This window comes from Trachurus japonicus, chromosome 4, assembly GCF_045865225.1.
Source record: "Trachurus japonicus isolate A0001 chromosome 4, Traja_1.0".
Classification (NCBI taxonomy): Eukaryota; Metazoa; Chordata; class Actinopteri; order Carangiformes; family Carangidae; genus Trachurus; species Trachurus japonicus.
The window spans coordinates 14,356,701-14,368,498 of NC_140910.1; the positions used below are offsets into that span (position 1 = coordinate 14,356,701).

Genomic DNA, 11,798 nt, shown 5'->3' on the forward strand with positions numbered 1-11,798 from the left:
TTTCAATAGCATGCTATTCTAAATTAACATTTGCTGCTTTTTATTGTGTTGTTAATGAATATGTGCAATGATTTTCCCACTGTCTGATGAGACACTATTAATTGCAGGTGCTTCATAAACCCTGAGAGGCACCAAAGGCTGGATGGGGCACCAGCACCACAAGCAAAAGGATGACAGCAGTCAAACCACATGTACTGTATCCACATGCTGAAAGACTCATGGAATTTCAGCAGGACTTCATTTAGGTGAGATTATTCAATCCCATAACACACACAGACCATCTTGTCTCATTGCTTTAATTCTTTCTCCCTCTCAATCTCACCCTCTTTCTGTCTCCTTTACAGAGTTGAAAGTCCCTTGCTGTTATTCTTGCCAAGTTATTTGTGTCTGTTTCTGAACATACAACTGTTTGAATGTTTCATTCTGGCATATTTTTGACTGTCTGAGGTCAGGACTTTGGATATTTTTTTCTGGACTTGTGGCTTTTCTTTGATTTTTATGTTCATAGACCACATTACAATAGCAGATTACAAGAGGATACAAAGGGCAGACACATCTGAGAGCTTTGTAAATTTATGACTTATCTATTGCTCAATTGTCTGTAACGCCTTTTTTAAAGAAGGTGTCTGAATGTGGTCTGAATGTGGAGATTCTAAATTCATGTTGAAATAAAAGTCAAAGTGTATTAAGAAGCTGTGCTTTTTTCATATTGCAATTACATGCTGCTCTGTTTCTATTTTGTTGTAGTTTGTAGATTTTGTGAAGACTGATAATGTATTTTTAAACAAATCAGTTAACTGTAAAGTATTGTTAAAGTAATCTTAAAAAACAGTACACAGTGTAATTTTCAAATACAGTACAAAACTGTAGTTTTTAGTAACAGTAACAAATATGTAATTTTACAGTAGCATAATGGTAACCCAGCTGCCAGTTGTTTACTGTTTTTATAATAAAAAAACAGTCCCATACTGTTTTATTCATTAACAGTAAAAAGCTGTAAATTTCCATGACAGTAAAAAACTGTAAATTTTACAGTATCATAATGGTAACCCAGCTGCCAGTTCTTTACTGTTATTTTACAGGAAAATTCTTAACAGTGTAGTGATGAATATAGAAAAAAAAAATTTTCACAAATAATGTGGTCTTCATTTTGTCAGCCTCAGAGTGATGTGTTACACCTCATTCAGATGTTACTTCCCTGCAAAAAGGGACGTTTTGCTTTTTGGATTCAATTTATCCAATTTTATTGGATTCCAGTTTAATTTGCCTGCTGTCATACAAAAAGTGAGACATTTCGTTTTAACTATAAACTTGTGGCATCTGTACGATAGAAAGCCAGCCAGTCAAAGACAGCAGTTGGATGTTTGCATCCCTGAAAAGAAACAACTGCTTGGTTTATGACCCTAAATCTTTGCTGTGCTTCAGACATGCAGAATGGGTTCAACATGTGTGCAACTGAAGTCACAGTTGCAAGGATGTGCAATGCATTCCCTGACATATTCTCCAGTTGTCTGTCAAATGTACACCTACAAACTCTGGTGGTGTCTCTAGAGGCCCTCTTCCTCTTTTTGATGAGATCCTGAGAAATATAGGGGGACAGGGTGACAGACGGAGTTGCTGAGTAAACACTTGGAATCCATTCATTCGCAAAGTGGCTCCAGGGGACGGGGAGGAGGAGGGGGGCATGAGAAAAAGAGGGGGAATAAAAGAGTCAGAGACAGAAAGAGAAAGAGAGGGAGAGAGAGAGAGAAATACACGAGAGAGCGCAACCTTTTTCTTGCTCAAGCTCATCAAGTACGGGCCAGGGCTCCTGAAAACGCAGGGATTACCAGGGTACTGGGGCTGCGCTGGCCCGGGCCGCCTCTGCTCACTCCTGCACTGCACGCTACACTGCCCCGCTAAAGCACTGCACATGGTTCTCACACACACACACAGCCAGTCATGCTTGCTTATATGGTGCGGTGCTCATCTTTCATTTTCAAAAATTCACATGGAGGCTTAGCACATAGATACATAAAGACAGATACTCTCACATATACATACAGCATATGTCCTTAAGAACACATACAAGTCCCTCTAAATTAATTTCACTATCATTATCTGCCATATATTATGATATATGTTACATTTAAGACTGGCCATTGAGAAACAGAGTCTGATTTGCACAAAAAGTACATTTCTTCCTGCAATTCTTAATTCACTTGCATAGACCTTTGACCTGTAATGATGTAATGAAATCCCCCAGCCCCCAGCACTACAGGCAGGCGTGCTGCTAGGGTTCATCCACAGGAACAAACACCAAGTTGAGGTCACATCCTGCGAAGATAAGCACAGTAATTAAACTATTAGGAAGTGAGCAACACATGGATGAGGTGGTAAACAAGGCTTTGGGTGATTTGGTAGATGTGGTGTTGCTTTGACCCTGCCTCCAGCTCTCTGTCAAGATGGACGCAGGTAACTTTTTCTGTGTCAGCAAGTACTGACAGTCAGTCAGAATAGTTGCTTGTCCACTCATTATAACATGTAATACACCCAAAGTTGAACAAATTGACCAAAGAGCCACCCAGAAAATGTGAGGGAAGGAGTAAACATCTTAATACTCAAATACAACAGTGAGCTAACAGTGAGAAGCTTAATGACTTAACACCACACTGGTCGCCTGGTCTGATCTGTCTTTAGCTGCTTTCGAGTTAGGGCTAAAACAACAAATGGGTGCTTCTGCACCAAGATATGATGGAAATGCTTTGTCTTTTGAATTAAAACAACACAAAAAACAGACCCGTGCATATTTAGATCTTGATAAAAAGGTCTTCATTAAAGGTCAAATCCAGTAAATGGTCAGATCAAATGCAGTTATAACTTCAGGTATAAAATCCGTTATTTAATGCCGAATAAATGAATAAACACAAAGGCAAAAGCATGATAATACAATCTAGAGTGATGCGATTTTGTTCAAATATCCATGTAAATACTGGTTGTTGGCTTTACTGTATAAGGCAGTGTTCATCCGAGGCATTCCTGGAAGGCTATGTGGACCAGACTGGCAGACTGGGTAGTGATGAGTAACAGCTTACCGCAAAGGAAAGAGGGGGCTGTTGTGTGGGCTGCATGGCTGAGTATGTGCAATCATGTGTACATACATGTGGAGAGATGGATACATTTTTTCTTTCACTTCATTCAGAACATAAATTACAGCTGTTTTCGTCACACGTTCTTATCACCTTCAAGTGGCAAAGCGGAGTATCAGTGAGGTCACAGTGACATAGACAAATCCTTCATCAGACGTCAGAGTTTCGGAGCAGAGAGAGAGGCAGGAGAGGCGGGCTGTGAACGGAGACAAGGACTTTCATTCAGGGACTCCATGGCTCTTTATAGATTTGTCTTTCAACATGCACTTCTCACTCTTTCACTTCACCTCATCACTGAAGCTGATTGAAGCTCATTCTTCACTCCGGAGACAAGCAAAAGGAAACTACTACATCAATAAACATTATACTACAAAATCTTAAAACACTTCTGAATGAATCCAAGAGTGAATGCTGCTCATATCACCTTCATCAATAACTAGTTATCTACCTCAAAGCAGTTACTGGTCCTGGCATTGCTTGGTGGTGAGAGATGGACCGCCAGCATGCGGACACACAGCAGCCTGCCTCAAGGCTTTATTACACTGAGAGAGAGCAGAGCAATGATAAGACCCGGCCTTTACATGGGCTAATGAAGTAGGACACACACACACACACACACACACACACATTCAATCTGACTGTATTTGTGAGAGATTTGTTTTAGTGCCAAGCCTGAATGTTCAACCTTTATCATGAAAATTCATTAAAGCAGAAAGGTCAGAATATACTAGCTTCAATACCTGGATGTTATCCAGCACGCTCACTTTATTCAATAAATGGGTTAAAAAGTATATTTAAAAATATTGCTAGGTGATTGTAGCAGGTAAATATATATTCCACTGCACTATTCCCTTTTTATGTCTATAGATGCCCACTCACGAGCCACCATTATTTTCCAGCTACCCCAGTGGTTTATCCGTTCATGTCTGTGGAAGTGACTTAGGATAGGAGTTGCTCACCAGTGTTTACCACCCAGTCCCACACCCACTCTCTTTCTATTGTCCTTCCTGTTGTCCAAGACCAGCTCAGACAGGTGGGATCAGCACCCATTATGTTCTTTAAGACTTGAGCACACAAATGACCAGCAAACTGCAGGTAACAGAACTTGCTAAGCAGATATCCACACAAATAGGATGAAGACGCACACATGCAGGTACATGCACACTACAGCTCCAACAGCAAGGTCTGAAATCGTAGTTCTCCTATGTGCCTGTATTGTACAACATCAGGGTACCCCAACATACGATTGCGATGCGATTTAGCATTATATCATATTGCCTGCAGTGAATCATAGTCACTGAGTTCATTGACAGTTCATATTGTGTCAGTCCTGTTCTAGTTACATACTCAGTGTTTACAGCTTTCCAGGAGTTCACCAGCAAGCATAGCTAATAGATGGTAACAAAATGAATATACTGATGTATATACAGAACCACAAATACACTGTTTTTAATGTGTGTTTGTGTGTATATTCTGAGAATTTTTAACTTGAAAAAATAGTTACCCAATATCTGTTGGCAATGAAGTCAATGTAGACCCTTACACCCATCTAGTGGTTACAAGAAGAACTGTAGGTTTTCACATCCCTCTCAGTCCAGAGCAGATGGTGCCTTCTCTCTCTACATGCAGTTTTCAATTGTGCACCACTCTGGCGAAGTTTCAACAAAGAGGAGGACACCATAATATGGAAACCTGTTAAATAATAAGACTAAAAATCGAATAAGCCTATATTATTTTGTTTACGCCCCTGAGCAAGCAAGATTTGGTTGTTGGTAGGTCTATGTCATATTCTTACACATTTGAAGTCTAACCTTTCCCCTGCAATGTGGCTCTGTGTAATCTTTTTAAGAAATCACATAGAAAATATGTAGAACTTCCCTGTAGAATAATTTTCTGCAGAAAAAAACAGAAACAATATTCATTTAGTCATCATAAACATTTGGGGCAAAATATCCCACTATGTTCAATACCAGCGGCATGAATCAGTTTTGGGCAGGCAAAATAGCCTTTTACATTGTAATGTCCCTTTATGCATTTTTGGTGGTAAAAAGGTCAAATCTTGTAAATCTTACGCTGCGGAGTGATATAAAGTCATTTTGGGGCAACATATCCCTCTATGTTCAATAGGCAGACAGTGTATGTCCCTTTACATGTTTTTCAAGTGGTAAAAAGTACTGGTTGAGGTCAAATCTTGTAAATCTTACTCTGCTGAGTGATATAAAGTCATTTTGGGGCAAAATATCCCTCTATGTACAATACCAGAGGCATGAATCCGTTTTTGGCAGGCGAAATAGCCAGATTTTTACATTGTAATGTGCCTTTACTCATTTTTCAAGTGGTAAAAAGTACTGGTTGAGGTCAAGTCTTGTAAATCTTACTCTTCTGAGTGATATAATGTCATTTTGGGGCAACATATCCCTGTATGTACCACACCAGAGGCATGAATCAGTTTTTGGCAGGCGAAATAGCCAGATTTTTTTACATTGTAATACGCGTTTTTCAAGTGGTAAAAAGTAGCCTACTGGTTGAGGTCAAATCTTGTAAATATTACTCTGCTGAGTGATATAAAGTCATTTTGGGGCAACATATCCGTCTATGTACAATACCAGGGACTGGAATCATTTTTTGGCAGGCAAAATAGATTTTTACATTGTAATGTGCCTTTACTCATTTTCCAAGTGGTAAAAAAGTACTGGTTGAGGTCAAATCTTGTAAACCTTACTCTGCTGAGTGATATAAAGTCATTTTGGTTCAATACCAGAGGCATGAATCAGTTTTTGGCAGGCGAAATAGCCAGATTTTTACATTGTAATGTTTCAGGTGGTTAAAAGCACTGGTTGAGGTCAAACCTTGTAAATCTTACTCTGCTGAGTGATATAAAGTCATTTTGGGGCAACATATCCCACAATGCCAGGGACTGAAATATTTTTTTGCCAGGCAAAATAGCCTGGTTTTTACATTGTAATGTCCCTTACGCATTTTTCAAGTGGTAAAAAGTCCAAGTCGTTTGTGTTCTAGTTTTATCAGCAAGGTTTTGCAAAGTGGCTCGTCTATCAAAATAAATGATTTAACCTGTATAGCCTACGTGTTATTCAACGCACTATTCACTACACTGAGAATTGAGGACGTATAGGAAAACCGAGGCAAGCATTTGTGTTACTAAAACTTGACATATAGCCTAGGCAGAGCGATAGATAGAACAGTTATATCTATCGCTCTGGGCCTAGGCTATATGTCAAGTTTTAGTAACACAAATACGTGCTTGCCTCGGTTTTTTTAATGCGCTATGATGCACTAGGCTATTTTTTGAATAAAATAAACTCCCCTTTTCAAAATCAAGATCGCTGTAATCATTTGCTGGCCTCAATTGGATCAACATGATTTGTTTCTTCTTTTCCATTCAAAGTTACAGGGGTTCTGACCATCAAATCATTTATTCTGTGTATTACTATCATAGACTGTAAACAGTCACTCCTCTGTGGCGACAAGTAGGGCGGAACCAAGTATCCGTACTTGTTTCTGTCGGCTCACTGAAGCGGCGTACAGGCGGGGACCTCAAAAACCGGACGCTTCTCATCCTGTCATGTTTGTGTTCACACTCAGCTGAAAGAAGCAGCAGTCTTTACTAAACGGTACTGTAAACAGCGAAAGGGACGAACTGCTCTGCGACAGAAAGAGGGTTGCTTCACACATTATGGCGTCGAGAAGAACATCAACGATGCCAAGTGGTCTGAAAAATCCCACCACCGGCGCCAAAAGGTAGTCCTTATCCCTCTTGGTTTGTTTTTGTTATATCGGCTGCTGGCCTGTCTTTTGCCGATTTGCGGACAGTTTACTTTTTGGGATCATTTGACTCTGGACCAAATAAATGGCCAACGAGAAACCTAAACGGTGAAGTGTACAACTAAAGGTCTACTGTTGTAAATTGTAGCAATAAAGTATCTTAAGGCTGGCCAAGAAAATGTCACGTCTGTTTGCTAACTTACTGTTGTTACTTTCAGCTCGAAAAGTGGGAACAATGCAAGTGAAGCCAACAACAGTGGAGCTGGGAAAAAAGTTGTTAAACGTAAGTTCATTTCATTTCATTCAACTTTTTCATACTATTTATACTTTTTAAAATATTTTAATTTTTTTGTCCTTTGGAAATACATTGAAACAATCAAAGTCCTTCTAGGTGTTCATATTAGAACGTCTCTGAAACAATCTTCAAACTCTTCAAATCTTGTGCTTCTTTGAACCTCTTAAACTTCAGCATAGTTTCTGCTACAGACTTCATTCGACTTTTAGCTGTAGACAAACTTTTAATTTATTCCTCTTTTACTCAGCGTATTTATATCTTAAACAGTTTCAGATTTTTGGCAGTTTTTAAATCCTTCAACTTTTTAATAAACTCTTTTCCTGTCTTCATTAAAGAAGGGACAAACAAGTACATCAGTATCATATTCATTCTGTACCTGCGCAACTTGTGGTTTCCACAACACAATGTAGACATACCAAACCTTTTAGCAGATCTAAACACAGTTAAATATGGTTCAAAAATAAAATAATCTTCAAGAATTGTACTTTAAATGCTCAACACTTCCAAAGGGGAGTTCCTCATATTTGTAACATTATCAGTACCATAGATATAGAAACGTTTCTATATCTATGATCAGTACCACCTGCTTTTCTATTTTTTAGTCTTTTAATTATTCGCTGTATCTCATCCAAAGTAAACAGATCAGTTAGCCTATGTGTTCATTTGTAGGGAGGATGACTTGTCTAGGGTTGAATTGCTGTTCTTCTGGTGTACAATTAAAACTTGAGTTTTGGCTCAGTTTCTTAAAATATTCAGCAAAAGTTTCTAGTTTCTATACATGCACTAAGTTGCCCTGTATGTATTAAACTTAAAATTGCATCTGTTAAGAGCTCTACATTTAGGCTAATAGCACAAATAGCTTTGCTGGAGACTTCTTGATAAATGCTCACATCTTGATTCACTTTTTGGACCTTGTTGGACTTCTAAAACTTTTTTTTAATGATCAATATTTAATTATTTTTGTTGTGAAATTTCAGCAAGTGGAACAATAGTCAAGTCTCGATATATGCAGGCTGCTGAGAAGACATCACTTTCAAAGGTATAGCTTCTGTTTTTGAATTTCTTTAAATTGTTTTTACAGTTCATGTGTTCGTTACTCGTGGTAATCAAAGCACATTAGGTATTGTTACTCAGGAAGTGGACCTGGAAATGTTTAAACGATGAGTTAATATTTTTCTTTCTGGCCATCTTGTAGATGCAGTTCATATGATTGAATTTTTCTTTGTATGTTACTGTCAACCTTTTGACATTACATGTTTGTATCTTATTGCTTCCTATAACCAATAACAGAGTAACTCACTTACAAATGAGTCTGTTGCTGTGCCACCGAGACCCTCCTCACCTAAACCCAGTGCGATCAGACCAAAGGTGGGCATTCCACCAAGACGCTCAATGGCCCCACAGGCTCCATCATGTAAGCACTCCCTATTCCCTATTCAAAGGGTCTCTTATTTTAGGTGTAGAGGCTTTGTTGTTGATATTTGGCTTGTGTCGTGGTTCAGTCAGTTGTTGATATCTGGCATATCTCCATCTCAAGAGTCTTAACTGAACCTGTAATCTATATCTAAATGGGCTTTAACATATACCATTTGTCTGTTCTTGTTTTCTTCCTTACAGCAATGTCACGCGAATCAGTGCTTGGAAAAAGTATTCTGCAGTCTACGTTCTCAGATGGACACTGTTTTCGACCAGATTTTGATATTTCAGTCATTAAAGGTAAAATTACTTGAACTTCTGGATGTGAGAAGTTAATATAATGTGACAATATGATAACTATTTTCTTTTGAATCTCTTTAAGAAAAAACGATTTCAGAAAATGCCACTGAATCCGAGAGGGACCCAGAAATCGAGAAGCTGGATATAAAAATGCAAACTTTACTACTGACATACTTAACGGCTAAGGTGAGTTAATCAGTTGTAGCAGATGTGCTGAAAACTGCTGTTCGAGATTTTATCTTAAATAAAACTAGCAGTTTTCACTGACTTGTCCACCATGTTGTGTGAAAAATAAACTAATTTCCATAGTCGTGAATGATCTGGTTCTGTCTCTCATGTTTGAAGATGGAGCACAATACTGCAAAGCTTAAAGCAGAGGCAGAAAAGGGGATTCTGCAGGTGATGGAGGAAAAAGAGGCTCTGCGTAATGAGGTCCATGAGAAGAAGCGTTGCTACCTGCTCGCAGAAAAGAACAGGCTTGGGAATGAGCTGCTGGATTTGCAGGTCAGAAAAACTTCTTTGTTGTGACCTCTTTTTTTCAGTGTTATTACATTTTCAATCCAATTTGTGATTATAATGACAGGCAGATGTCACATGAATGCAACCTACTTGCCCAGCAGCAACAATCATAGCATAAAATAGCAAAGTGTCTCATCCACGAACCTGCTTTTTTTTCTTGGATATTATAGACAATTAAAAATTAGTATTGCAACCACTGCTGGAGACATTTTGCTGTTTTTTTTTACTCTACTGAGGCTTGTTAGGCCACAACTGTACTGACTGGATGAGGCCCCATCAAAACTGGTAGAACTTCATAATTGCACAAATAAATGTACTGTATGTGATTCACATCCTAATTGTCATCATAACTGTGTACTAGATTGCCGCTCTGACTCCTGTAGTAGAAGCCATCAAGCCGTTCACAGAGGACTACAAGTGTTTTGGTGCTGCTGTGGACGCCACCCGACATGAGCTGCCTGTCAAGAATTTCTACATTGATGGAGACAGAAGAGAATTTCTAGGTTCGAGATGCTATGTTTAGTTCCCGTAAAAATCTAATGAGATTTGAGTTTTTGTGTCTTACGCTAGAACTGATGATAAATGTTATTGTAATCATATCCACCTGCATCTACCCATTATAGATAAAGCTGAAGCTTCCCTCAAGGAGAGTGAGAAGTTGCTGATGGAGTGCACAGAGGGAGATCATAAAGACAACAGCACCTCCCTAGAGTGCCTTAGGGACATGAAAATTACATCAAAGGACATCAGTCAGCAGATGTCAGGGTAGGCATATGCAGTATATAGAGAATACTGTGTATATATATGTACACAGTGTTTTGATTTGTTCTTTTCAGATGATTTTGCTGCATCTAATGTCAGTTATCTGTCAGAACTGTCTCCTTTAAATGGCTTAAATCTGTGGTTGAAAAGGGATAAAAGTTACTTGATTTTGAAAGAATCAAACCCTGGCTTCACCTAAAAATCCATTTTGCTACTGATTAGGTTACTCAGACATTGGTCTTTTCCATCTTTTTTCCCAGTGCAACCTCAGAGCTGCTGGAACTGTCGTCATTGGTTTGCCGCCACAAGATCCATGTCCAGCAGGTCATTGAGGAGGAGTGTCTCGGCACCGCAAGAACCCATGAGCTCTACTGCTCCAAGCCGTGAAAGATGACACACAGCAAGGGATATGCAAGATATGCACTTTGATAACCCACTCTCCATTTACTCCAATGTGAACACATTTGTCCCATTTGTCTTTTACGTGTACTGTCTCGTTTCTTTGCAACTGTATATTAAGAATTTGAAATGTGGAATAATGACTGATGTGCTTCTAACGAGAAAGCAATAAATGGTATTCTAGTTTGATGTTTTGAGTATTGCAAAGGAAACTGAGTCTTACTGCAGGATGAGACAAGTTTCAATGAAATCTAAATAAAAGGTGAAGTGAGGATGCTTAGTAAAAACATAGCACAGTGACTAGTACAGGGTTCCCACGGGTCCTTAAAAAGTCTTAAAAAGTCTTAAATTAAAATCTGGGTAATTAAGGTCTTAAATTGTCTTAAATTTACTGTAAATTTGCTATTGGTATTAAATTTCCAGATGGCGCATTTAATGCCGACGGAAAAGCACAGTAGTCGCCCGTAAAACGTCTATTTGTTTGATCCCTGTTTGGTCCGTGTTTTTTTTTCTCTCCGACTTTTTATGCATTTATTTTGAAAATACAGCTGGCGAGAGACAGGGAAGGGGGGGGGGGATAAGGAGGATTGACAAGTCAGGGTTGGAAATTCTCACCCGTTACTGGATTAAAAAAAAAAAATCGGTATCGTAACTAGGGATGTCCCGATCCGATATTGATATCGGATTTATGTCCGATATCAGCCAAAAAAACGAATATCGGATTATATCGGACTGCATCTAAAATCTCCGATATAAACGCTCCGATAAAAGCAGTCCATTATTCCGCTCCAGCACTTCTGTCCCATATGAATAGGTGACTCGTTCACACTCCAACACAGTAGGTGGCGGTAATGCACCTTAATGTTGGTGCGCCGCTGCAGCATGCAGAGATCACGTGATCACAACAACAACAGCGTGTGTGCGATTCATCAAGGAGAAGTGATGTCGACTGTGTGGCACGTACGTGTACACACACACATACACACAGACACGGGTGCGTGGACAGGTCATAAACGGTAAATGCGCTATATTGCTCTAAATGTACAGTTCACATTAACTACCGACGGGGTCGGTGGTCGGATTCTTATGGAGGAAGACCAGCTGGTCCACATGTTGTGCCGTGTTAACAGTGCTGAAGCCAGAATTAAATTAACGATGCTAATTTCTGTTAGCCCGTCTGGCGTTTCACATTATAC

The 11,798-nt window shown here is 39.2% G+C and overlaps 1 protein-coding gene across 1 annotated transcript; it reads left to right on the forward strand.

Annotated features, from left to right (window-relative positions):
• The first annotated feature begins 6,668 nt into the window (after positions 1 to 6,668).
• On the forward strand, positions 6,669 to 10,828 carry haus8 (HAUS augmin like complex subunit 8). The gene is made up of 10 exons (XM_085775411.1): positions 6,669 to 6,887; positions 7,130 to 7,194; positions 8,184 to 8,245; positions 8,497 to 8,620; positions 8,824 to 8,922; positions 9,005 to 9,108; positions 9,268 to 9,426; positions 9,803 to 9,944; positions 10,065 to 10,206; positions 10,464 to 10,828. The coding sequence occupies exons 1-10, from the start codon at positions 6,823 to 6,825 to the stop codon at positions 10,588 to 10,590; spliced, it is 1,089 nt and encodes a 362-aa protein (XP_085631537.1). The 5' UTR covers positions 6,669 to 6,822; the 3' UTR covers positions 10,591 to 10,828.
• The last annotated feature ends 970 nt before the right edge of the window (positions 10,829 to 11,798 follow it).

Excerpts from the sequence above, each read along its gene's own strand:
- haus8 (XM_085775411.1), top strand. The coding sequence starts at position 6,823 with ATGGCGTCGAGAAGAACATCAACGATGCCAAGTGGTCTGAAAAATCCC. Across the intron at positions 7,195-8,183 it reads TGGGAAAAAAGTTGTTAAAC|CAAGTGGAACAATAGTCAAG; the intron begins GTAAGTTCATTT and ends GTGAAATTTCAG. Across the intron at positions 9,109-9,267 it reads TGACATACTTAACGGCTAAG|ATGGAGCACAATACTGCAAA; the intron begins GTGAGTTAATCA and ends TCATGTTTGAAG.